At 45.1% G+C, this 27,636-nt stretch overlaps 2 protein-coding genes across 2 annotated transcripts in view; one reads left to right on the top strand and one right to left on the bottom strand.

The window, feature by feature from the left end:
• Positions 1 to 6,972, top strand: part of NEDD9 (neural precursor cell expressed, developmentally down-regulated 9) — a 19,928-nt gene extending 12,956 nt beyond the window's left edge. The window contains exons 2-6 of the mRNA XM_010285021.1: positions 1,573 to 1,674; positions 2,869 to 2,970; positions 3,418 to 4,641; positions 4,987 to 5,076; positions 6,463 to 6,972. Of these exons, the coding sequence (XP_010283323.1) occupies positions 1,573 to 1,674; positions 2,869 to 2,970; positions 3,418 to 4,641; positions 4,987 to 5,076; positions 6,463 to 6,972 (2,028 nt within the window). The remainder of the gene's footprint in view (positions 1 to 1,572; positions 1,675 to 2,868; positions 2,971 to 3,417; positions 4,642 to 4,986; positions 5,077 to 6,462) is intronic.
• A 19,510-nt stretch (positions 6,973 to 26,482) lies between these two features.
• On the bottom strand, positions 26,483 to 26,676 carry SMIM13 (small integral membrane protein 13; the record flags this gene model as incomplete). The annotated part of the gene is made up of 1 exon (XM_010285022.1): positions 26,483 to 26,676. A coding segment is annotated over one exon (194 nt), but the record flags the coding sequence as incomplete, so codon positions are not given.
• Positions 26,677 to 27,636: the final 960 nt, after the last annotated feature.

Raw genomic sequence — 27,636 nt, 5'->3', positions numbered from 1 at the left:
TTCTGTCACAGGCAGTGAACTGACCCAGCTCTCTGGAGACGGTATCGCTTCCAGTTCCTGTCTTCCCTGTCCTCTGATGCTAATTAAAGGAAAAGCAGCAGCAAAAATGCCTGCCAGGCGTAGATGTTTCTCCCTCACCTAAGGCACGCATGGTCAGTGCAGTAGCTTGCACTACCAGACACACTGCCTTGGGCTACTCGCATTGCATCAGACCTGTACTGTAAACTGCTATGGCAGTCACCTCAGGGGGAAAATCCAGTGATTGTTTCATGGTGTACAGGGCCAGAGATTACACAGCAATATTTAGGCAGCAAGTAAAAAGAAGAAAAGCCTGCATTGTTAACACAGCAGAGAGGAGGTAGCAGGTTAGCGTCAAAGAACTTTCCCTGCAGACCTCGGTCAAGCAAAATTCACTGTGAAATCTGGCCAGGATGCTAGGATTCCTTACAGCAAAAACTGTTACAGGATCTTCACTGAGCATTTGGGCAGAAACTCTGTTCTACATCTTGCATATGTTTCTAAAGACAGGTAGCTCTGGTATAGAATTCTTCCCAGCTGAACACAAAGCCATCTTGTATGGGCATATGTAATTTGTCATTTTATGCCTTTGGGTTACAGTATTTATAGTTTTTGTTAGAGCTAAGTAGCACCAGCAGAGGTTAAGATGTCAGCATTTCCACTCTAAACCCAGCTCTTTCTGAGGGTTAGGTAGCATTTCTTTTATACCATGGTATACTGAAATTCTGCCATGCAGATACAGTTCAAGACATAAGGCATTTGTTTTTCACCAGATTTTATTTGAAGTCATTATGGTAATTAATGGTTTAGAAAAATGTCAAAAAAAGTAAATTCTAACCTTTTTTTCAGTGGCTGTTACTGCTTTGTAAACTTCAAGAATGGCTTAACCTTTTCTATCTCTTAGCCACTAATATAGACAAATCAAAGGGAGACAGCAAAATTGAATGTCCCACTTGGAAGGTTTAAGCATAGCCTTTCTATATAAAGAATTTCCAAAGCATAACTGACACTCAGTCATCAGGATGTTGTGCTATGGAGCAAAGTAACACAAGACATCTTGCCGAAGTAGGTGGGAAATACCTCCAGGAGCAAAGGGGAAAGCCTCCCAGAGCTTGAACATAGTATTTGAAGCCTCTGGCAGTAAGTGGGGACACTCAACACCTCAGTGGAAGGAACAAAATGTACATAGCTCTGATCTCAGCGAGTAGGTGGTGTAACCATCACATCGTGTGGTCTGTGCTAAGGGGCAGTGAATAAGAAGAAGGGACCAAACTTGCTTAGACCTGCTGGAGAATCTGTGCTTGACAAATAGAAGATACTGTGTCACTAGCTGTCACAGCTGATCTGGAAGGGAAAGGTGGTGCATCTGTAGGTTCTAGTAGTAATTTTGCAATGTTCAGCTGTCAGAAGTATATGTAGACTTGTGTTAGACTAACACTGCCACATAAAGCATGCATGTTAATCGTACTGGATTGTTTACACCCTGTGCAGTTACAGAGAGCACATGGCAAGATCCTCAAAGACTTATGTTTCCTCTTTTTCTTTATCCCACAGGTAATAACTCCAGTCAGGTCAGGACAAGGTTATGTTTATGAATTCCCTTCCAAATACCAGAAGGATACCTACGACATTCCCCCTGTTCGCCCTCTCCAAGGGGTAAGTGCCAATAAAACTGCCAACAGCACTGACAGGGCACAAAAGGTGATGAATTTCTACCAGAAGTTTATGAGCAAAGCAAGTTCTCTCATTTCAGAGAGAAAATATGTTTTAATTAAATGCAGTGGCTTATTCACAGAGCGCAGAAACATTTCAAAGTTCTATTTGATGTTGACTAAGATTTGGCAGCACACCAAACACAAAAGTCCCATTTGTTTTCTGTGTTTTGATCAAAGAGTATATCTAAACAGAATAAACTTGCTGCCTGGGAACAATTTTTTTTCCCCTTACTTTGTTGTTGCATAGTTGACAGTAATTCACTCAGTAAGGCTAAAATTACCACCTAGATGAACAGCTACTATGCAGGGAATTGTTTTCACCATGTATCTACTGCACCATGTCACTGAATTTGAAATACATCTTTGTTCTGGGGAAGACCCTTAGCATTCAATCCCCAAGACCACAGACACCTAGAGTGGGATGGAGGACTTGTAGCTCAACAACCCTGCATCTCTCTATGGCTTTTCAACAGAGCAGCTCCTCTAGGGAACAACATTGAAGCCCAATAGTACATAACACAGACTGACACCAAATGGCTGGAACTGTTGGGAAGTCTGGGTTAAGAGACGTTCAGACAGTGGCCTTAGGCCACATGCAGAACCCACTGTAATCTAGGACATGCCACCAAGTGGGACACTTGAAACATCTGACAGTTGTACGTTCTGTAAGACAGCTCACACTGCCCCCAATAAAGCAGATAGGCAATGCTGACAGGGGCAGCCTTCATTTCAGAGCGTTTAGTGTGTACAAGCTTATTCTTCAGTCCCTCTAATCTCTATCAGTAAGGCTGTGATCAGTTCTGGTCACATGAATATACTGCTTCCCTGTTCACCCCAACAGGTATCTGTAATAGGCTGGCCTTGGTTTAACCCTCGGGATGGAAGTCAGCTGTGACTTCATCTCTCCAGCCTGCCATCCACACCAGTGCCCAGAGCGGACCTAGCAAAGTGCATTTCCTCCTAACTGTCCAAAATACCAGGAAAATCCAAGCAGCTCTCCCATATGAAACAAAGTTGAAGAGCTCTGATCATTTTCAGGCTGTTTGAGAGGAAACACAAAAATGAAGAAAACTCATCTGAGATCAGAGCTTTCCTTAGGTGATTTGTTTCTGTAACCAATTTATTCTTTCTTTAGATATATGACATCCCGCCCACATCGGTTAAGGGGCCTGCACTCTCGGTTCCCATGGGAGAAGCAAAAGCTTTAGGAGTCTATGACATACCACCTGCCAAAGGGGTAAGTATTACGCTGTTTCCACAAGATCTTGTATTTTCATGTCTGACCAAAGACATGTTTGAACAAGAGTTCATGTATGATCCTGAAAGAAAGGAGATTCAGTACTTTAAAGATTTCCTTAGGTTTTTAAAATGTTAAAACTGATAAAGTGAAGCACTGCATCAAAATTGTTAACATTATGAAGTGTGAATTGATGATTAGACCTACATTATCTTTGTGGCAGCATGCTGCCTTTTTGGGATTTTGCTGCTTATGAGAATTTGCATCAAGATGAGTGTTAAAAAGTGAGATACTAAAACTGACACTCAGTCAAAGTCAGGATAAGTACCTGAGTCCATGAAAGTCAATGGCACATCTTCCATCCCAGCATTTTGTAGACCATTTGGAAGATGTAAAATATTTTGCTATTCTAGCCAAAGGTTTCATGGTTTGCTTTCTGTGATTCAGGTCTATGCTGCACCTCCATCTGCATGCCGAAATGATACAGGCATAAGGGAAAATTTGCAGGATTTTTCATCTTCAGTGGGCCACAGTGTAAGACCAGAAGGAGTATATGATATTCCCCCTCCCATCACCAAAGCAACTGGAAAAGAACTAAATAAATTTTCACCTGAGAGCCTTTTATTGCTGGATGGAGTGCCACAGAAACAGAATGTTTATGACATCCCTATGAACCATCAAAACCATTTTCTTGGACAACAAATTGCACCTCAAAAAGATGTTTATGATACCCCAAGGGGAATTGCATTTCCAGGACAACAGACAGGACTCGGTGAAAGTCTCAGCCCAGAAGGAAGAGAAGGTGTATATGATGTGCCACCACCAGTCCTCCAAGACACTAAAGGCTTACAGGATGTGACAGATGGGATAAATAGGTTGTCCTTCTCCAGCACAGGAAGCACAAGGAGTAACATGTCCACATCTTCAACTACATCAAAAGACTCTTCTTTCTCAGCATCAACTGCACAGGACAAAAGACTAATCCTTGATCCAGACACTGCTATAGAGAGGCTTTATCGCCTCCAGCAGTTGGTGGAGACAGCTGTCAATAACCTCATGGCCTTCGTTACAGCAGACTGGCGGTCCTATGGATATATGGAGAAACACATCAATGAAATTCACATGGCTGTGGATAAAGTAGAGCAGTCGCTGTTGGAGTACCTCCAGTTTGCAAAAGGATCAGCAGCCAATGCTTCTTGCCTGTCTGAGTTCAGCCTCCTTAACAAAATGAGGAGGGAGGTGCAAAGGCTGGAGGACTCTCACCAGATCCTTACCCAAACCAGTCATGACTTGAACAGCTACAACTGGTCTTTGAATGTTCTAGCTGTTAACAGACTGCAGAACAAGTGTGATGACCTGGATCGGTTTGTTATGGTGGCAAGGACAGTCCCAGATGATGCCAAGCAGCTGACCACTACCATCAGTGTCAATGCAGAGGTGCTCTTCAAACAGGCATTGAGCAGCTCACGTTTCAAAAACATACCAGAGAATATCACGAACACTCCTGACTGTGTATATGACAATCCTCATATGCAGCATCATGGAGAAAAAGCACAGAACCACTGCAGTTCCCTTCCTCCACTCCTGAGTAAAGGTCAGCACCCTCACAATACCACCAGTGAGAGCTCAGAAAAGAGCTGGATGGATGACTACGATTACGTTCACCTGCAGGTAGGCAAACCCAACACCCTTGTCTGCACAAGGCCAATTAGGAGTTGTTGATCCTTCTGTTTGCAAAAGCTGTTTACAGGAATGTAGCAATCAGATTGTCACACTAATACACATTCAAGAGTCATTTCACCAGGCTGATTACTCGCTCTCAAGTAGGACTGTTGCATATATAATAGCAATAGCCTTTTGCTCTGCCACACTATCCTTTTATTCTCCGTACTCTTAGTGGTGCTCTACCAGTGGAAAAGCCAATGCAAAGAAGGCTGTTATTTGACCTATGAGTTGTCATTTAGCTCAGGAGGGGTTTTGATTTAACACAGTGTCTTCTTATATTATGCAAAACAGGGGAAAGAAGAGTTTGAAAGGCAACAGAAGGAGCTGCTGGAAAAAGAAAATATCATCAAGCAGAGCAAAATGGAGCTAGAGCACCATCAGGTACATTCACTTAGGTGCCATGATCACATTGAAATGCAGGGTTCCTTGCACACAAGGGGTACTGATCAAATAAAGCAGGAGGGGCCCTTCCCTTAGCAGTGTGCAGCTGCTAGCGTCACGGCTGTGAGGTGTGTGAGCGCCAGCACACACAGTTGGAAAGTCCCAGGTGCTAGTTGGTGAAGGCGGCATGTATTGGGTCTTGGCTAAACCATGGCTCCAGGTTCATTTCTTTCCAAGTGGGATTTGTGCCAGTCATGCTCCACCATTAACAGATTTATCAACACAAAAGACAAGGACATGCCCTGTCATGCTCCAAGTGGGAAATGGTGAGCATCAAGATTTTAGCATCTTCCTGGCCCCATCCATCAGTGTCAGCGATTGCTTATGCCAGAGACAGTTTACCTATATCAGTGCAGAGCAGCTATTCTTGAAGTTCAGCATCTCTGCCCTGTTCGTTTCCTTGTTGCCACTTAGTAACTGAGTGGAAGCACAGCCACAGCTCTCGGTGTTTGGAATGACATCTCTCGTGGCAGGATTAAGCCTTTCCCTTGAAAACAATTTCCAACCATCTCAATTTAAGAGACTAATTTTTTTTTTTTATACAATGCACCCTCATGATGGGCCCAGTGCACATGTATAATGTAAAGCAGTCTCTGTCTCCGAAAGTGTATCACAGAGGAGAAGCAGACTTCTGCAATGTCTCACAGTAGGCCAGTCACAAAGCCAGCTTGAGAACTTGGCTTTCCTGATCTGCAATCCAGAGCCTTAATCACAGGACCCCACTGAATACAGATGCCATCTGCACCTGATGTTCAGTGAACATCAATACCATTAATTTAAATACTGTGCTGAACATCACTTTAAATGCTGAAAAAGCAGGTCATATAAGATTGAGGGCTGTCACTTTGCCCTCGTATGAATTCTTCGATATGTTCTTGCTGTATTGTATGGCAGAAAATCGTACAAGCAATGCGGAGGTGAAAGTTAAAGGTTTGTCATCGCAAAATCCCACAGAGATAGCAGCTTTTTAAAGATTGTGTAGGAGTCCTTGCCAGTTGGATCCGTCTCTTGCTTGTGATTTCAGAATATTCCAAATGAGTAACAGCCTGTAAATTCTGGAGGGTTTTTTTAAAAATGCGAATAATGTATTTTAGACATTTTTCTCTTCTGAACTCTGTACGTTTGAATTTATGGTAACCAGAGCACTTGATTACCCTTCACTCTGTAAAATAAAAGATCTTAGAAAACACATACCCTAGTTTTTATTTAGCATAAGGCCAATCTAGGATACTCAGGGGAATCCTGAAGCATAAGGTGAAACTGTAATACATAACAATGTCTTATGAGAATATCCTTTTAAGAGAGCTTTTTTTATTTCCCTTTCAGATTAATCAGTTTCAGCGTCTGGAGCAAGAGATCACAAAGCCGGTAGAGAACGACATCTCAAAATGGAAACCACCTCAAGCTCTCCAGACTGCAAACAGCGCTGCCACCTCCCATGACAGCCAGCTGCTTTTATTCTATTCTGACCAATGCGAGACTCACTTCAACTCCCTCCTAAATGCCATCGATGCCTTTTTCAGTTGTGTCAACGCTTCTCAGCCCCCTCGAATCTTTGTGGCTCACAGCAAATTTGTCATTTTGAGCGCTCACAAACTTGTGTTCATTGGGGACATGCTCACAAGGCAAGTGACGACTCAGGACATACGCAACAAAGTGATGAACTCCAGCAACCAGTTGTGCGAACTGCTGAAGAGTGTTGTTCTGGATACCAAGATGGCTGCCTTGCATTACCCCAACACAGCAGCCCTGCAGAAGATGGTGGACCGAGTAACAGAGCTGTCTCGTCATGCACAGTTGTTCAAACTCTCCCTGGTACAAATGGCATCCTTATGAAACCCAGTGGAATCCAATCCATGAGCAGCAAAACAGAGAAAAGAGAAAAAAAAAAAAAAAAAGGAGCTATTTTTATGTAAATGTTACCTTTTTTTTTTTTTTAGATATTTTTAATGAAATATTTTAAGTACATTCTTACGCATTAGAGAATCTAATGAAATCAGGGATCTGGGAGTATATCTGGTTCTGTATTATGTTTCTAATACCCATTTAGATATGTATACACTGCATATATGTATATGTTGCTGCATTCCCTAAAACATCAATTAAGCACCTTAAAAAATAATGCGTCGGGTAAGCAGTGCGTATCTTTTGTATATACTGCCTGTTTCCTCAGTATATTTGTTAACTGGATGCTGCACTCTGCTTGTTTCATTCCATCTTAATTTTGGCACATGGACTTGGTTGTAAAACCTACTTGTAGCAGTCCATGAAGCAAATGTAATGGTTCTCATAGAACTCCATTCCCTTCTTAGAAATTACTTTCTATAGGTTAATACCATGAAATTTAACTCTTCTCTTGATGTTACTTTGTTATGTACAGCGTTCAGTCATTCTGAGCAGCATATATGCACAACTGCAACAAGCAACAAATCAAGCAAGGCATACAGAATTTGGGAGAAAAGCATTTTGAGGCCATACAAGAAACAGAACCCTCTAAGGAAGAAGGCAGAGTCATATATATTTAATATCTTGTGGCATTGAAATTTCTAGTAACACGCAACGTGGGATTTCAAAACGTGGATGGATTCCCAGCAATGTAAATTCATACAAGTTTACCTTGTATGACCTTGCATTGGCAAATAAATTTAACAGCCAGGCTCGAAGCCTTATTGTTCATGGACTCAGAGTTATCCTGAGAGCACCCCAGGGACTATTAGGCTCATCTTTGAGGCTGCAGATGAGCAATGCCTCAAAATACCAGTCCCTTCCAGAGGGATTAACATACAAATTGTAATTCATATGGAAAGAAAACAGCTTAATTTGAAATAACAGGTATTTAAACAGCTCTATAGCATATACACAATTTAATGAAGAAACAGCACTTATTTTTCTAGGACATATTCTTGGGAATTAATTGCATCTATTGCAAGTCTGACTTCCATTCAACTGTTAGGCTTTTTTCCAAATTCTGTTGCATAGGTGCTGGTCCTTCTGCACAACACTGTTGCCAGAAAGACCTCCTGTTTTAAATGGGGCCATTCCATCAGTAAGTACACACAATCCCACCCAGTAATTTTCAATTTAGACCCTTAAAATTAATAACAGAGTGGTAGACCCCTTTAGAAATTTCACATATTCTGGCTGGTCCAAAACACATATAAACTTATTTTTCTTCATTGCCTTTTGTGAACCACCTAAAAATAAGACAGAAAACACCAGTTGCCTGCAGTCCTCAGACTGAAAGCCACTCTTCAAAGTGGGCAATAGCGCGGGTAAATTCCATGCGATTCTGATGTTTTTAAAGCAGAAAACACTACTGTCCTTGCATAATTCAACGTGGTCCCACACTGATGTGTTCTGAGTGTTGGCATCAGCGAGTAGATCACTGGTAAACACACACTCATGAAATCAGCAGCACCTAGAACCTAGAAAACAGGCACTTCTGCCTAACTTTTCGCTTTCCCAGTTTGTATCCAAACACGTGCCTTACGGAAATGGGATATGTTGTCGTAGATAACAAAACCATTTCAGCAGCGTATGAAATCTTGCAGCCTTAATGTACTGTCTCAGAGCAAAGCTACCATAATGTCGCTTCCAGAGTCTGTGGAACATTTCCAGGAAGGCCAACGGGCGCCAGCGCAGCCGCAGCTGGCCCAGACTCGGCTCCGGGGCTTGGCTCTGGCATATCATCCAGAAAGGGTGGTGAGCCCATTCTAACCGATAGCCAGTTGCCAAACAGCAATCCATGTGAACCTGTTTTGTACTAATGTTGTTTGGGATTCTTTTGGATTCCTCGTCCATTTTTTCACTTTATATTCTTAGAAAATGAAAAAGTGTTTTGAAGCTTAGTCGTTATGTTGATAGTTTGTGCTTTCAAAAGGAGAACCTTTATTGCAAGCCTGTATTACAGTTTGTTATCTTGTAGAGAGTCGTTTTAAAATTAAATTACTAGCTTTTTTTTATATATATAAAAAGAGGCAGCACTTGCTCTTATTTTTTCTTGTTTTCAGAGTACTCTAAGCATCTTAAAACGAAATATTGCTGCTTACTAATACTATCAATGCCATTCTAAAATGGGGAGTTCACTTTCACAATCCAAGCACTGATCAGTGAAAAGATGGAAGTGAGAACTTGAGGGAAGAGACAGACAGTTTCTCTGCCTGTCCAGAAGAAGCAAGTGATACATTTATCCAACATCAGCTACACAAGGCATCAAGTCCAAAATACAACAATCAGGATCTTCAGCGCACTGGGCCACGCTCCTGCCCCATTCCTGGTGCCTATCTGTGTGAGCTGTATCCCAAACCACCTCGGCACGGCACAGGCACCTCGGTCCTGGAGGTGAACGGGGCAGCGCAATCCCACGATAAGGCGGGGTGGCAGGACAGCGATGTGACTGTCTGCCCGCTCTGGCCTGCTCCCCCTCTCCAGCACTGACTGCTGAAGCCACGATCCACGCAGGAGCTGGAAGAGGAACTTTGCTCAGTGTAGCCATCCTTCCCCCTCAGCCCAATGGTAAGAGAACCCCTCTTCTACTACACGCCACGTTGAGCATTATCTGGGGGTAGGTTCCATCTGAAACAACCACGCTGCTTTAAGGATCATGGAGTCTTTCCCCAAAGTTATTTTCCCATTTCACTGTTGCCGAGGCACATCCCTACCTCCTGTCAAGCACCCTGGGTGTGTGAGGAGGAGAGAAAAAGCCCGGAACCAGCTCTGTGCTTCCGCCAGTTCCCAGCTGCCAACGAAAGACGTTCCTGCTGGGGAGCGTAAGTGCAAATGAAAGCCTTGGGAGCAAAGCATCTGGCCTGGCTCGGTGTGTCCTCGCAAGGGGACAGCCAGTGATGCCGGGTTTCTTCCCCAGAGTGCTCCATTTTGTTCCTCTGCTAAATTTAAACAGCTCAGCTAACAACAAAGGGGAGAACTGGACGACCAAAACAGTTCAGAATAGAAACCAGAGCCTCTTTGCTCCTCCCTGAGCCACAGCGTCCCCACCCAGCTGCCAACAAACTGCTGCTGTTTGGCAACAGAAAAATGACTGACTGATGTCCAGTGGGGGGAACAAAAAAGTCTGCCTCACACTAGTGGCAAATGCAGAACACCCTTGGCTCCTTATTTCAGAGAGTAAATACTAATTCATATTAATTAGGAAAACACTTGCTTTTTCTTCCAGGATGATGAGTGAGGGAGAAAGAGGAGAGACAAAAGCCACCCTTGAAACAGGCAGGTTTTAGAGAAATTATGGGTTCTGTCAGGCAATTATGTGCATGTTTCAGTAGAGCCCACAGGACGTATCTGATTCCGCCCCATGCTGCACAGCTCCCTGCTGCTACCTCTACCCTTTCTCACACCAGTGCTGCACAGCTGCTACATTTTTGTTAGCTGTGCTTTGCTGCGACCTTGGCAAACCCGCTGTCTGCTGTTCCAGCAAAGGCAACACGGGTGAAGGAAACCAAGTTCCCACACCATCACCCCAGCATCTTCACATCCCCCGTAACTTCGAGACCCTAGAGCTTTTGGCACTCTCCGACATGCACATCTGGGCTACGTTTCAGAAGTGTCCCTCCCGCATCTACTGCCGGCGTTCTTCACTGATAACACCTTCCCTCCGCCCATAAGCCGAGTCATCTGTAGCTGTTCTGCTCCAAACCCAGCTTCCCCCTGTGGAACCCAACTTGCAGGCTGCTTGCACCACCTTAACATGGCTCAGTCTCAGTTGAAAGGTTTTAGAAACTCGTAGGATTTAGCCCAAAGGTAATTCTTAACGCTGCTTTGCACCTTTCTCCTCTCACAGCGTTAGTCCATGTTTAGACAGGAACATTTCCAGAGCAAAGATGAGGTCTTCCCAGTCTCAGAGGAAACTAAACATATACACATCGTTCTTAAACCAGCTCAGCCCTTTTTCTGCCAGAAGGTTTTCCATCTCAGCGATGGACTGTCCAGATAATGTGTTGGGTTTTTTTTTTGTAAAGCATTTCTTTTTTGCTCTTCGCACCCAGATTCCACCTAAGGCAGCAGCTTTCTCTGTCTGAGGAGCCCTGGACACAGCTGTGCAGCTTTTCAGCATCACAGCTAGACTATAGTTACATCTAGTGCTACAAAGTCCTCCCAGAAGTTCTTCTGACTCAAAGAGGAGGTTGCATCCAGCCTTGAGAGTACCTGGATAAAGTGAACGGCAGCAGGAGGAACATTGGGTCCAGCCTTAGAATAAACCTTCTGACTTCAGAGGGGGCAGGAGTGACGGGAAGCTCCTGGGAGCTAGCGTGGAGGGTAGCACAGACTCTTGTACCACCTCAGTTTCCCCCCAATGAACTGCCCAGAGGCAATTTTACTTTGATTAAGTTAGAGCCGAATTTTGAGTGCAGCTCACATCATTGGCAAGGCCTGATCATGCTGGACATGCTGCCAGCCGTCAGAATCACTTAGGAAACACAAGTACATTGTTCTCCATTGAAAAACCAAATATTTAGTCTTTAGTGCTCCTGAGTTACAGAGGGCATGAAAGAGTTGGTCAGCAGCCAAGTGTCAGAACAGATGCCCTCCCAGGGCATTGCTTTCTACCTCTGGGGAACTGCCCGGTTCAGAGCAGAGCGCTCTTCATCCCACCACCTTCCCGCTCAGTGGCAAGGACCACTTGGGGTTGGCCTCCCAGAGCAAAGTTGTGGCAAAGAGTTTCAGGTCAAAACGTCAGGGTGTGGCTGGGCACGCACATTTCTTCTCTTCATCCTCGTAGGGCAGCAGAAAAATCAGGAGTTGCTGGTGCTGTGGCAAGAAGCAAGGAGACAAATCCCCTTGCGCCTCCTGATAAGCCCGTGTCTCTACAGCAACGTGGTCTTGGCTAGCAGTTGCTGTTCTGAGAGAAGCTGAAAAGCTCCAAGAGAGAGGCAATGATGAGCAGAACATGACTTTCCCACCTCTCCTGGGGTTTAATTTGCAATAGCAACCTCTTCACAGGGGTTTGTCCTTCAATTCTGTCTTTTTAGCAGACCGTATTGGGCTAGGCTCAACCCAGAATGGATCTGCAGTTTGCTTGACTTCTCTCTACACCCTTCTGGGCTTAACTTCTGCCACTGCACCTCCACTAGTGAAGTCCATCAAGTCAATGATCCTTTTAAGGAGCCAACCTTGTTGCTGTTGATCCCTCCACCTCTGAGTCTTCCGAGTCCCTGCCGAGGGTGAAGCCCAGCGCCTGGGAAACCTGCGCCCAAGGAGCACTGCTGCAGCTGCAACGGCAGTACCACCTCCCTGACCGGGATTTCTTTTTCCCTGCCGAGCACCAAGGGACACGGTATCTTTTTCTGTACGAGCAGCAACTCAATACATCAGGCTGACTACAACAAAAACAGAATGAGGGAGCACAAAGTATCAGGTCTACAGGAGATATACAAAGCTCATCTCATCTCTAACATGCTGCCTCAGCTTCGCGGCACAAGCCGCAGCAGCATCTCTGCATGCAGCAGGCTCCCAGGAGGTTACACATACCATAAGCCCAAACAAACAAACAAACAAAATCACAGTTCCCTGGTTCCACACACACTTGTGCCCACAGGGTATCAGCTGCTGTCAGCAGGGGCAGGGGGGGATGTAAAAATCTTGCTGCTGGGGGGGTGGGGAGTGTCCCCTGAGATCAGGATTTGGGTTTTTTTCTTCCTTCCCTGTAATTTCCCTTAATTACAGGAAAAATGATCAGAACTCTTTCCTTGATACAAAGCTGCAGGAAACTAAATCCAAGAGGCCCTTGGTAGCTTTCTGCTCAGCCGGCTTTGTCTTGTGCAAGACAGCAGCCAGGGCTACCCAACGCACTGCTGACCGGGAAGGCACAACAACAACGTCCCAGAAGCATCTGCTATTTATATGAAGGCAAACTTAAGCTTGGTTAAATAAAGGTTACAGTGAAGGACAAGCAGAAAAAAATCTGGAAGAGGAGAGCAGAGGGAAAGGGAAAAAAGCAGCCCACTCTGGCTTTAGATTGTCCTGCAGAAAGTTATCAAAGCATATCTTAAATCTTTTCGTGCGGGTAGAAGGCTCCAGGGCGTTTCCCTGTGCGGTGATTCAAGTCTGTCTTTATTCCCAGTTAAGGTCAAAGAGAAAAAGCCACAAGGGTGAGTGGCCATGAACATGAAAAAGAAAAAATGGACATTTACTGTTTTTTCACCCTGTGCCTTCTTTTTATGAAGGATGGTAGGAGCAGCCCGCCAAAAAGCCTTTTATCTCTGGAGGTGATTGGAGCTGGAAACAGGTACCTGTAATTAACTTGCATTCCAGAAGGGGAGAAGTTAACTTACTTGGCTTTTCTTCATGTTGCATTTCAAAGAGAAATTAATTTTTGATAAATGAGCATGTGCATTCTGCAGCGCTTGGCCTGCAGTTATTTTCAGGCCTCACTGCTCAAGGCACAGCTTTCAGTTGTCCGCTCACAGATTTCCTTAAGAAATGAGCACAACCCTGATATCACTTCCATAGGAATCGCTACGATGACCAAAAGGATGTTCCTAGAGCGGGGCTGCACTGCACAGGGCACGTCATTCCCCTGCGTACACGTGCAGAAGGAGGTGGATGAAGGACCCACCGTTTCCATCCTGCAGCAGTAGCAGGTGGAGCTGCCTCTGCACACTGAGAAGTTAAGGTAGACATCCACACGTCCCACGAACACAGGCAGTACACAGAACCACCAGCTCCGTCCGAGGAGTAAAGCTGCTGAAGACACCAAGGCACACAAATGAGAAAGCCTCTTTCTCGCTTCCTCCTTCCTTCTCCACGGGGATGGTGATGCTCGGAAGTGTCCCAATTTGGATTAGTCCCTCTCCGCTCCCAGTTTGAGCCATCCCAGATGCAATTCACCTTGCCTACCTGAAGACATTTGAACATGAGATATCATCGGGGTCATCTTTAAACTGAAGGGAGACCAAGCCATATGATTAAATCTACTTTCGGGTGAGATAAACCCTCTGCAGGCTCCAATGATTAGATCTCCTTAGGTCTGAGACAAGTAGCTCAGCTGCAAATGACCATATCATACGCTCCTAAATTTTCAGGATGATGAATCCTACCCGCAGGCCCTAGACCTGCCTCCTGAAACTTGGTGTGACCACATACACAGTCCAAGTCACGACCTCAACACTAAACCACCTTAGAAGCCCACAGACTCCCCCCAGCCCACCAAGCCTGAAGCTGGTGTGGGTACCACCAAAGGGTTGGTCCCGGGAGTTCAGCAAGTCAGAGCAGTCCTGAAGCCTGAGCCTGCAAATGGCGCAACCCACATCCGAGCCGAATCCCCCCCCTCCAGTCCTGCCACCTCCCCCCGCGCTCAGGCAGCCGCCTCTGGGATTTGGGATCAGACCTGACTGTAAAGTCCTGCCAACCGAAATGTGCTCCGAGCCAGACGGGGGAGAGCCGGACACGCAGGTAGCTCACGCCTCGGTGCCTCCACAATCCCAGCAGTTTTCTTGCCAGCTCCGGGCACGTAGCCGAGTCCGGGTCGGTACGGAGAGCTTGCTTAGGAGCTCGCAGCTCCTTGGGTTAGGGTGTTCTTCCTCGTACCAGGACGGAGAGCCACGGGCACCAGGACAGGAAAATCAGGCAGATGTTCTTGGGTCATGGAGGTGGTTGTTTCAGTGATGTTTAGCTCCCCTTCAATAAGCCATCCTGCGTACATCCCTGCCGTGCTGGAAAAGCATTATACGGGTTCAGGCACTCGTCTCCAGGGAGCCAAGTAGCCATGCATCTGGAGGGGGTGTCCTTTGGCACGGGAGGGGCTGAATCGCCAAGGAAGACTAAAGGAGCTTCATGCAATTGAACAGCACTTTAATTTTGAAGCGTGGGTTTCAAAATTGCTTTCTGACAAAGTGAGTTTGCTTTCTGTTACTAGTTAGAAATGTTTTATGAAAGTTCGTTTTCATTTACTCTCGCTACTTGTCTGCTACCAGCACATATGCCTCATCCCATTTTTGTCTAGGTTTTTTCTTTTCCTCGTATGGGGATGCAGAGGACACAACCACGAACAATACAAACCTTACACAGTGAGTACATACATCCAGCTGAATGAGCTTTCACTTCTAGAGTGTTTGCACTTTTTTTTTTTCTCTTCGTGATATTTAGGAAAAAACTCTCTCAGAGCTTCTTCTCAATGCTTTATCTAAGGACACAAGCAAAGCACAGGAATAAATAGCCAGGTATTCAGGCACTATGGTCATTAGCAGTTAACTGGACAGGAAAGCATCAAGATACTCACGAGCTGCTCCTGTACCACAAGCCAACAACACTGCTACTGGAGGAAACAAAAGCACCCGCTTGGAGGCCGGCGCAAGACACCAGACCGCCAGCGTGCAATCCAGACTCCTGCAGCTGACTAGTTTTCCTGCAGATGAATCTGCCCGAGGCTGCACTAGCATAGGGGGAAATCCCACAATTCATGTATTTCACAAGGAGCCATTACTTCTCATCAGCTACCTCTCAGAGGGGCTCTGCTACAGAGAACTCTTTCTGCTCAGAGTCCCGTAACAGGGCAGTAGCACAGGAGGCTGTGGCATCTCTTCCACAGCAAACCACAATCTTTGGAGTAACTCATCCAACCCACTTAGCAAGGGGTAACTTCAGTAGAAAACACCAACCTCTGCTTTCAGGCAAAGCAACAGAGAATAAAATCTCCATGCCCTGTGAACATTGCTCAGTTTCCCATCCTTTAAAAAAAGAAAAAAAAATCAGATAGAAAAGTGAAATAGTGTTTTCTACCTGAATGTATCCATGGCTTCCCAGGAGGCAGCTATATGACAAGCAGCCAGGAAAGCACATCAGCAGACTCCACTCCTCAGCAATGCTGCTTTCCCACAGACACAAAGACGAAAGCACGAGCCTTATGCACAGAAAAGCCACAGCTGTGGCCCCACCACCAGCTGAGATGCATCTAATTTTTAAAGCTCATTCCATGCACACAGCAGCGAGTTCTCCAGGCCTGATTTGTCTCTAGCCCTTGCACTTAGGGTAGAGAACATAAATTAATAAAGAAGGTTTTCTAATCCCTACCTTTTGCACAAGTGAAAACACTTGATTAGCTTTTCACAGCTTCCTTACACAGGAGAAAACAACGACACAGAGGGTGGGACGGTCTCGCTCCTGCTGACCGCAGCACAAAGCCCAAAAGCAGAGCCCAGCTCTGACCTCTGCCAGCCCTGCCCAGTGCCCAGAGCATCCCTGGCTGTGGGCGCAGGAGGGGCTGTGATCTCGTTCCGTGTGCTGCGCTCAATCTTGGTCTCTCGCTGGTCGTTCGTACACGACAGCTATTTGTAAAACAATGGAATTTTTTTTCATTCTGGACTTTGGAGACTGTTTTAGTTGGGGGGTTAGGGGGGGTGCAATATTCCACTGGTTTTGCTCTCTGAGCACCTCTAGCTACCAGCCTGCCCCTGTTTCTAAAAGTGGGTTGGGGGGGGGGGTATGTTCAGGGTAAACTCTCAAACCTGTCTCCCTAGTGCTCGCAATCGTTGGACCAGGGATGTTGGGAAATACAGCCCTGCCTATACCTCTTAATATCCTATGAACCTGGGATTTGCCCATGGAAGTCTCCATTAGGCTGTATCTGCAGGCCCACAAACCTATCTTCACGATACCCTGCGGCAGCAGGTTGCAGGCTTTCGTATGACGTGCGTTTGTTTATCTACACATGGGACACCTCAAGAAACCTGTTGCTGTAGCCACCACTGAAGTACTTGGCATTCCTAGAAAAACCACAGCTTCTGGCATATACCTGCACCTTGAAACAGTGTCCTCGGTCTGTCGTGTCCCCTTCCCAGAGCAGGAAGCACACACCGAACCCCGCCAGCCCCACACTCTTCTCTCAGCACACTTTCTTCCTTTCCCTAGGACAGGCTCACCCCGCTGTCCCTCACAATTACTTCCGAAGCATCCTCCAGCCCTGGTTAAAGTGTGGATGATGAGCACATCTCACCTAACGTGAAGTGAGAGGAAGGGTCTTGGAGAGGGGAGACAGTCCAGCGTGATTGTAGTGTTCCCCGATGCGATGGATGGATCCTGCCTAGTCAACCTTGGGGTGGAGTCCGGGCAAGAAAAAACAGCAGCCCTGTCCGTTTTAGGACTTAAACCACCGGCACGCGGGAGGCTGGCTTCAGCCATTCCTCCCACGGCTGTAGGGCTGAGGCTCCTTCCTCCTGCCCAAGCCCCCACAGGGTGGTCAGGCGGCCACAGCTGCAGTGGTCCAGCGCTTGGGCAAGCGAGTCCTTTCCGGCGGTGGTCCCGTGCCCCCAGCAGCACTCCTGCTCCCCACGGATCTGCCTGCCACCAGGCAGAGCAGCGGCGTAAGAGCCCCACGAGGTGACCGCAGACAGCCTGCTTCATAATCCCAACGCATTTACTCTCAGTTTTGAGTTAGACGCTCTGGCCAAGCGCTGGGGATCGTTAGTGCAAGAGCAGGGGCCCTCCAGACTCGAGCAGCAAACGAAGGGCTCCTTGGGCACGCACTCGCACAGCTGGAATAAGCCGTGTTTCCCTGGCAAGCCACACAGACTGAAAAAAAAAGTTGTTTCTTTTTTTCTTTAAATGCCAGCAGCTCTTTTAGTGTAAATGTTAGATTTGCTAATGGGGACTTGCTGTTCCTCTTTGGTAATAAATGAGGGGCTCAATAAAAGGAAAACGGGTTTCTCCAAAAGCCTTGTGCAATGAAGTGCTCCCTTCTTCTCCCTTAGCCTGAACACAGAGATTCATCAGCAGGATGACTCGACAAGGTTCCCACTGTATCTTTCTCTTATTGCTCTTCTCAAGGATTTTGTTCTTTAATTCAAGGAAACTGTGACACAGGTTCTCTGTCCCCAAGTCTAATATTAACATCAGGTTACTAATATTACATTATTAATATTATATTTTAAATATTTATATTAGACTCGGGGAGAAAATTTTAAAGTGAGCTGATCACGAGCCTTTGTTTTACCTGCTCAGTAACCAGCTGGATTTAGACCAGCTCTGGTGGGGTGGCATCTCACCTCACATCTCTGCAGCGAAACTACGAGGAGCGTGAGGACATGCAGTTGTGAATTGGTTTTGAAGAGATCTGGAGAACAGGCAGCTTGCCCTTGCGATTAGACTGGGGAAAATACCCACAAAAACAACCCATTCCTTAAGCTGCTGTTCACAATGTTACAGTATGTTCATAACCCTGAGGACCTGAAGAAGTGCTGCTGCAGTGTGTTTTCGTGGTTTTTTTTTCTTAAGCACCGTGAGAGGTAAGAAGAGCAGATCCCTCTTGGCACTTTTGAGACCTCCCTTCTTGGGGCAGGTAATTTTTGAGGTCATTTTCCTTCACAAAGCAAAATCCAGTGTTCCTCCTGTGCTGCAGAGCAATGCGCAAGTCCCTCTAGATGCGGGACTCCACGCGTCCCACAGCTTTTTTTGCATGAAGCAGACAGCCAAACGAGAACCAGGCTCAGCCCCTGCAAGGAGCTGCCCTTGTACTTCCCAACCCTGCTAAACACCAGCAGAATTACTAAAAACAGCGACAGCATACGCAAAGGAGCTCAATGGCATTGGCCCTGATGGATGCTCAACGTTTCTCCTTGCCAGGTGGGCCTCTACCCACAAAGCTTGAAGGCCCGTGCCATCTAGTGGTGAAAAGCCAGCCCCAAAGCTCCCTTTCTACCCAACTTGGTTACTAAAAGCCTCTGGGGTTTCAGATGGGATCAGCACGGTGAGCAATCCACTTGTTTAAGCAGCCCGTCCAGGGATAAGCACTTTCCTCTATCCAGGCCGTCACTCCGGGATTCAGGAGAAACACGAGGACATGCTGGAAGCGGGGACAAGGAAAAACAAAATCAAGTCTTGCCCTCACTATCTGAATCCTTCGGAAAGTGTAAAAACTAAGGCTGCAACAAGCATCATTGCTAGTACTTAAATGTCGCAATTGTTAAATAAACCTTGTGATTTCGGAAAAATAAAGAGGCTAACACAGAACGTCAGGAGAAGACCTGCAAATCAGAGACACAAAGTGAAATTCCCAGCTCTCGGCCTTCTGCCTCGCCATGCCCCCTCCGCCGCTCTGGAGGAAGGATGAGCATTTTCCCACGTGGCAGTAGTACCTGTGCCGGTTGTTTGCGAACGTGCCCCCACCCCACCGGCACCAGAGGTCGATCAGAGCAAGGCGAAGGTCAAGTTGTGCCAGGATCAGAAGTCATAGCAGATGAGGTGCCGTCCAACCGCAAAACCAAGAGGGCTTTAGGGAGTTGTCGGCCTTGGAGAACGCACCGACGCTGCAGACCGGGTGGGCCCAAGCTGACCGCGTCCTCTCTCGGAGCCGCCCGTTCGTGCCTTGCAGACACCAGCACCCCGCACCCACCTCAGCCCTCTCGCAACCGCCCAGAGCCCCAGGCAGCGTCTCCTCCTTCTTCTAGGCCGTTCTCAAAGCAGGCTCTTACAGAACTTGAGGGTAGAAACTCCTTACATTCTTAAAAGCCGAAACTACTCATGTTGGAAACAATTGGTGCGCAAAAGACGTCTTTTGATGCATTCTACCATAGCAAGGATGTTGCCTGACATTTTTAAACATTGAAGAGGCTAACAGCTGATCAGCTGGCATTGAAGGGCTGATTGGAGACACAGGAACTGCAATTAACTCAAAATAAGCAAGAAGTTCTCAGAAAGACAGAAGGCTCCTGATTAGGTCCTTAAATAAGAAGGAGCAGGGCACTGTGCTAGGAAGTTTAAGACTGACTGTAAGAAAAACCCGGGGGACACTTACCTGCTCGTTTGGAAACTCTGCAGTCATCTGCATAGAAGGCTGGAAGTTTTAACGGTGGAAGTCAGCTGCGTTCATTGTATCCCAGCGCGCACAGATCCAGGTGGAAGCGATTTGCAGGCAAGTACCTCTCAGGTCACAGCTCCCCGATACAGGATACCATTTTCTTACCCTTCTGAGTTCAAGCGTCAATGCTGCCAGCATTCAGGATGAGCCCCTGGGGCAGGACACACAAGGCATGCTGGCAAAGGGACGTATACCACAAATGGCAGGTGTGCAATACCTTGACAATGACCCCAAAGTGACCACGTTATGGTCCTGTCTCATCCTCCCCTAGATGTAGGTAGGGTCTCTCTGCTACCGCAGTTAAAGGAATATTTGTATTATCCATTTCCCATTGTGGAAGCTGAAAAGCCCTGTCAATAGAAATGCATGAAAATAAAGCCCAAAATGCATTTCATCTCATAGTGTCCCCATTTCTAAAAGCCAGGATGTTAGTCTCTGTTTGAGCTCTACTGATGAGTGGTCTCCTGCCTTTAAGAGACTTCTCCCCCAAATTTCCATAGCTGTACCTCCTCCGAAGGTGACCACAGCACAAGAACTCTCAGACATTAGCGCTGGTTAGTTCTGTTCACTCCATGATGCTGCTCCATCCACCCCCAGGTCCATCTGGCCATTCCTTTTGCCTGAAGCCAAGTCCAACATCACTACATGTTGACATAAGCCCTAGACCAGATGCAAACAGACAGTCTGCGAAACCAAGTGAAAAAGCCTCCATTCTATCCAGCTGCATTGGGTTTCCATGGCAAGGTTTTTGTGGTGGGGAGGCTACAGGGCTGGCTTCTGTGAGAACCTGCTAGAAGTTTCCCCTATGGCCCATAGAGCCAATGCCAGCTGGCTCCAACATGGAACCACCACTGGCCAAGGCTGAGCCCATCAGTGATGAAGGTAGCGCCTCTGGGATAACAAGTTTAAGAAGGGAGGGAAAAAAGGGCACACAGCAATTGCAGCTGGAGAGAGAGAGGAGTGAGAATATGCAAGAGCAACAACTCTGCAGACACCCAGGCCAGGGCAGAAGGAGAGGCAGGAGGGGCTCTAGGCACCAGAGCAGAGATTCCCCTGCGGTCCATGGTGAAGACCACGGTGGGGCAGGCTGTCCCTCTGCAGACCATGGAGCTCCACGGGGGAGCAGATCTCCACCTGCAGCCTGGGGAGGACCCCACGCTGGAGCAGGTGGATGCCCAAAGGAGGCTGTGACCCCATGGGAAGCCTGTGCTGGAGCAGGCTCCTGGCAGGACCTGTGGCCCCATGGAGAGAGGAGCCCAGGCTGGAGCAGGTTTGCTGGCAGGACTTGTGACCCTGTGAGGGACCCAGGCTGGAGCAGTCTGTTCCTGAAGGACTGCAGGACTGAGAGGAAGGGACCCAGGCTGGAGCAGTTCGTGAAAAACTGCAGCCTGTGGGAAGGACCCATGTTGGAGAAGTTCATGGAGGACTGTCTCCTATGGGAGGGACCCCGTGCTGGAGCAGGGGAAGACTGGGAGCAGTCCTCCCCGAGGAGGAAGGAGCAGCAGAGACAACAGGTGATGAACTGAGCACAATCCCCATTCCCTGACCCCCTGTACTGCTGCAGGGGAGGAGGCAGAGAAAAGTTGGAGTGAAGTTGATCCCAGGAAGAAGGAAAGGGGGAGGAAGGAATTTTTAAGATTTGGCTTTATTTTTCATTCTCTTGCTCTGATTTTGATTGGTAATAAATTAAACTAATTTCCCCAGGTCAAGTCTGTTTTGCCTGTGACAGTAATTAGTGAGTGACCTCTCCCTGCCCTTACCTCAACCCACGAGCTCTTCATTACATTTTCTCTCCCCTGTCCAGCTGAGGAAGTGATAGAACAGCTGTGGTGGGCACCTGGCCTCCAGCCAGGGTCAACCCACCACACCAGCTTTTAGAGATTACATTTTATTGACTACAAACCCCCACAGAGATAACAGAGATGCTCAAAACTTAAGATCTTCTGATCTACATGAAGAATACCGCTAACACACGTCTTAAGGGTTTATTATAAACCCCAGCATATTTACATTGCCAACTTTCAGTCTAATCCCAGGTAAAGAAAAAAAAATCTTCACATAAGTATTACCCAAGCAAGACAAAACACTGCTTGTGTTTTACAAAGATTGCGTAATTGTGTAGGATCAAGGCCACAGGAGACCCCCAACAGCACACAAGTGCCCATGGGGAAGGAGCAGTACCAGTTAAAGCAGCCTTTGGTGGAACTCCAGGCAGGGCAGAGCTGTACAACGGCACCTTTATTCATCCCACTGGAACAGACGTTTCCCTGCGATCAGTACCAAAGGAGGAGAGCAAGCACATGTTCTACAAACAGCTGACACTGGTAGCCCATCATGCATCATTCCCTCTTACATTAGCCCCCCAAACACCCCTGCACACACCCCTCCAACTTTTTAAGGTCAAAAGACCCAAGTGCTCAAGTTACACAATACCATGGCATTTTACTGTCAGTAACCCATTTTTACAAGCAAGAAAAGTAGGATAATAGCCAAACAGCTCATTCTCTCCAGGTTAAAGAGATTTTATCTGTTTGGGGTTTTTTTTCCCAAATATTCTTTCAGTCTCTTATTATTCAGTAACCTAAGCTGGGATTCAATTTATGCATTTTAGTTAACAGAAGCAACCAGGGATGAAGCATCTTCTCATTTCCTTCTTCCGCACATCTTCATTTCCAAAAGAAGAATTTCCTACTTTACCAACATACAGACTTTTAGAAAAACTAAGTAGTCTACAACCAATCTTAAAAGCATCAAGACAAAGGAGGGAGGGGTGGTTTGATTTTTGTTGGGTCTGTTGTTTGTTTGGGTTTTTTGAATTGCTAAAATGAAATGACAACTTTCATGGACAAGGCATAAAAAACACCCGTAATAACAACTGCTCTAAAAGATATACATGAACCTGCCCTGTAAAATTAAGTCATCTCTAGGTATTACAGCAGCTAGAATGTGACTTTTGACAAGTTGTCTTCTGTAGCGTTGCACACTCAAACAAGAAGTCTTATTCTACAGGCAAAATCCCATTTAAAAAAAAAAGCCAGAAAACCACTCAAGTCAAATATTCATATCAAGTCTGGTTACTTTATTTTTCATCTGTGCAGTCAGTTAAAAGAACAGTTAACAATGAAAACGGACAACCACAGAAGCTTTAGATACAGTATCGTTAACACTGAAGAAGCAAGTGACCACGCTGAACACATTCTTTATGCTGGTCATTTCTAAACAAAACAGAAGTGCATACATAGGTCTAGTTCAGTGTAAAACCTGATATTAAGCAGCAAGTTGCTCACAAATTGCAGCACGGTATATGGCATTTACTGCAAATAGCTACAGCAGCAGTGCTTAGTGGATGAACTGCATAGAATTAGCCTCACGGGCAAATGTTAAATCACCACAATAACAACCTTAGTGGCTCCCTAACAGGACTGAATTAGGCAATTCAGCATGAACAAAATTGTTTACACTCCTCAAATTTTAGCAACAGCTTTTGTACTGTTTTCCACCAGTCTACACTGTGTTTGTTCCAGCCTTCATTGCAGTAACTGTTTTCAATTAACTGTCACATACAACATAGGTAATTGCTGCTTATTCAAAGTTACACAGTCCCTGCAACAAAGGTGATATGACTGTATTTAAAATTAGAACCCAAAATACATTCAAGAGAATGGCTGCAACAATAAGGCAATAAACAGTTTTAAAAACAGATCCCACTAAACAAAACAAAACTGTATAACCTGTTGCCTTCATAAGATTTCAGACTTGAATGGGTCAATTCAAAGTTAAGTGCTTACCCACCAGTAACATTTCAGAAGTACATTGGTAAAAATATTCAAAGACATGAGTATATCGGACTGCCAGCAATCACAACCCAGGTCTTACGACACATACACTTTCACACAATAGCTTTGCTTTTACAGGTTTGCATGAAGTGCCCAGTACAAAGATTCTACTACAGACTCCTTCAGGAAAAATTACACATTGACAGAAGACATCAGCATTCCAAAATTCTTCCAAACCACATAATATAAACCTTTGGCCTGCTACTAAGATCATTAAAGTTATGCACGAGGCAGAGAGCATTATTGGCAGATATGTCACAGCAACATTAAAAAAATAGCATCAGCTGTTAAAAAAAAAAGAGACTGAAAATAACTTCGGGGAGTGAAATGTATACCTACACGCAGCAAGGAAGGGAGAAGGAAGTTGTTTCGCTAGAGCAGATGAGCTACCCAGAAGTTCCACATCCATCTGATTGCATATTTAATCAGTGTCAGCATTCAAACCCGCATGGGTTTTTCCTTCATTAACTTGCTCCAGAGTCTTGATTTTTGTACCTTTAAAGCTACCCTGACTAGCTATGTATATTGCTGTAACTTTGCATTTCTTCACAGCTACAAGAAGCAGAGACTGAGTTAACTTACTTTTCCCAGATGGGGAATACTACGAGCATCAGCCCTTTGCCATCATCTGTGCACTTAAGTCTAGGTAAAAGTGAAGTGCAGTGGAGTGTCAACATCCTATGTCAGTACAAAAAAAAAAAATCATCTTTATTTCTAAGCCCATATTAGCAAAGCTGAAGACAAAGATGCTAAAGGCATTTCTTAAGAAAAATGTACCAGTACTTGGTTAGCACTGCTGAACTGAAAGCCTCATCACGTGAAAAGACATACAGACAGGAGAACATTGTGACATTAAGTTGTGCAAGGCAATCAACTGAAAGCAGCAGGGAATAGAGTCCGATTGCTTTTGCTCAGTTTGAGTAAGTGGGAATTTTACTAATTAAAAAAAACGAAAACCCCACAACATCAGGCATTCCCTTGCCAGCAGACAGGCTAGAGGAAGACCATCAATATTTCCACATGAGTTTAATGGATATGTGCATAGCACTACCTAATCATCCTTGGAAAATGTAACCCTGTATTACAAAGCATGCTTATACATACATGCTAGTAAACAAAAAGACTTTTAGACTCCAAAGGAAAGTCAGGGCTGATGTTACATATTTTAATACTGAAACATCCAAATCATTTTATGAAGTGAATGCCCTCATTAGCTTTTGAACATTATTCACAGACGACAAATTAAAACACAAAGGCACTGAAAGAGTGCTCTTTTCCCAGATGTAGGCCTACTTGACGAAGCTAAAGGTTGCTGCTTTTAGCCATATAAATGAACCAAACCACAAGTTTGAAAGTCATAGGTTTAAATTTCTTAACAGCTGAAAGTACAAGACCAATTCTGTAGTCCTGTTTAACAGTTTTTATACAGGGAACCATGATCCAAACACAACCACATATCCAAGCTTTGAGAGAAAACTGAAGCTGTTCATGACAAGCCATGTTGGTAGTTGTCATACACACATCAGAGGTGGTACATGCATATTCCTCCTCTTTCCAAAGATCTCATGCATCAATCTTCAGAGCTGCTTGATAAACAGAAGTGAAGCTCTTCATTCTGAAGTGCAATGTCAAAATTCATTCTCAAAGAAAACAGGAACAACCGCTTGTTCCCAGTAAAAAAAAAAAAAAAAAAAAAAAAATCAGGAAGACCTCCACCAAACATGAGGTACCAAATTCATTACTATAACACTATCAAAGTGTTACAGTGACGTCTACCAAATTGGTCAGAATTCCTTAACTGGTTCCAGAAGAGAAGTTATGTCAGGTACCATATACCTGATGTAAAGGTGTACAAAATGAACTAGAGAAGTGCTCAGCATCCAAAAACAAAAAACGACACTCGAGATTACTAAAGAGTGAGTATATAACCTAGGCACCTTCCCCTCTCCAACACAAGTTGATGGACTTAGAATAAAAGGTTCAAGAATAACATACAGAAACCTAGCAGGACTGTTTAGCCTGTAACCCTTCTTATGCCAAAACCAAGAAAACAGGTCTTAACACCTGATTCCACTTTTTGCCCCTTTTTTTTTTTACTTTAAAAAGGAGATAATAAAAACCTCCAAATCCTGTGCATCTAATATTGATTTTTCATATTTAATTTATACTTTATATATATAAGAACATAACTAAAATCTTACTTCAGAATACTTTCTAAAGCAGGATATTCTTTCAATCATTTTTCAAGTTCACATGCATTCTCAAGGTTGAAGAAAAAATATATATTCATATATAGCTAAGGAAATAAAACTCAATTTCACTATATGTAGTTACAGTGCCGTAAAGAAAAAATAATTTAGAAATCATTTCAAGTCTGAAATGTTTACTATGTTCAGACTAATGCAAAGGCTAAGCCTATGGTCCAGGACCTGGTTTTAATCTGTGTGCAGAGATAGGAGCTACAGCAGCTCAGCATTTTTCTGATGGAGATTTCTCTCCACCCCTCCTTCCTTCCAGTATTCTATGAGTTGCTGCTGAAGCCCTCCCTGAACCTCTACTGAAGTAGCATACATTGGTAGTTCAGAAGTAAAAGGTCCACAGGTATTAATATTACCTCTGAAGTCAGTTTTTCAGCAAGATCAAACCACTGAACACCACAGTGCAGAGGTGCTTAACCATTCATAGCTAGTCAGTTTGGCGGAGTAGTTTAAGTTGTGTCTTCTGTAGGTGCCCTTCGCTGTCGAGCAGATTTCTGTCTGCCTCTCTGAGGTGAGGGTGGAGTCTCCTGTTCAGCTTCAGTCTCTGAAGGCTCGTTGTCTCCCTGTTGGGACCCCGTATCTCCTATCAATTCTCTCAGGAATTTGAATTTAGACAAAAACAATTGCCAGACCACATACCAGCCTGCAGGAGAAAGAAAAAACATACTGCTTAGTTACTTCATACAAATTGATGGCTCTCGGGCAAAGTAGATCAGAAAAGTGAAAAAAAAATTTTATTATCTCCCATCCTCTAATTGCCAGCTCTCAACCCCAGCACCCCTCCAAAACACACCCACTCCTTCCTACAGTCCTATAAATACCAATTTGCCTTGATAATGTTTGTCCTCATCCGGAAGCAAACATTTAAGCTCCAGGCAAAGACCTACACATTCCGAATTGTACTGCCGCAGCAAGCAGTAGGTAGGTGATCACCACTGCACAGATAAGGGTCTTAACTGTCAGAGAGGAGAAAAGGAATTTCTGTGGTTATACCTAGAACAACAGGCACTGTAGAAGGGTAGCACTAGTGCTTCTACCTTCGCTCAGGAAACACATCATTCTGAAGATCACATTCTAAAAGCTGCATTACATAATTGCCATTAAGCACACCTGTGGAGATCTTGAAATTAATACCACATTTTATAATAAGTCTTATTCTGAAATGTACAAGGTCTTCCTTATCAGGTTCACTAAAAGACCACATTCCCCAAATTCAAGGTGTTCCCTTGCCAGGCCCAAATCCCACTAAACTAAAATTAACATTCTTTGGTAAATTTGTGTTCTGCTCTACCACTAGAGAGAGCTAGGTCTTGGGACCTGGGCTCCAGGTCCCAAAACTATGCAAGTAAAGAGTTGAGATGGTCACATTTCTAGAATGTTTCTTGAAAAATATTTAAGGTCCAGCTGCTCAAGTGTTTCTATAACAGTTAACCAAGGAACTTAAAAGCAGATATAAATATACCTAAATCTAAATCAGAACCTTCCTTTTAAAAGGTCTCCCTTATCTAAGCATTTAGGTCAAGACAGACTGGAGCTTTACCACACTGAGAGCTAGAGCAAGTTTCATCATCCAAAAAAATAGGAGTGTAACTTGTCTGTGAAA

Source organism: Phaethon lepturus, unplaced genomic scaffold (assembly GCF_000687285.1).
Source record: "Phaethon lepturus isolate BGI_N335 unplaced genomic scaffold, ASM68728v1 scaffold23904, whole genome shotgun sequence".
NCBI classification, from domain to species: Eukaryota; Metazoa; Chordata; class Aves; order Phaethontiformes; family Phaethontidae; genus Phaethon; species Phaethon lepturus.
The sequence above is the reverse complement of the archived record's forward strand: the minus strand, read 5'-3'. Positions and strand labels throughout refer to the sequence as shown.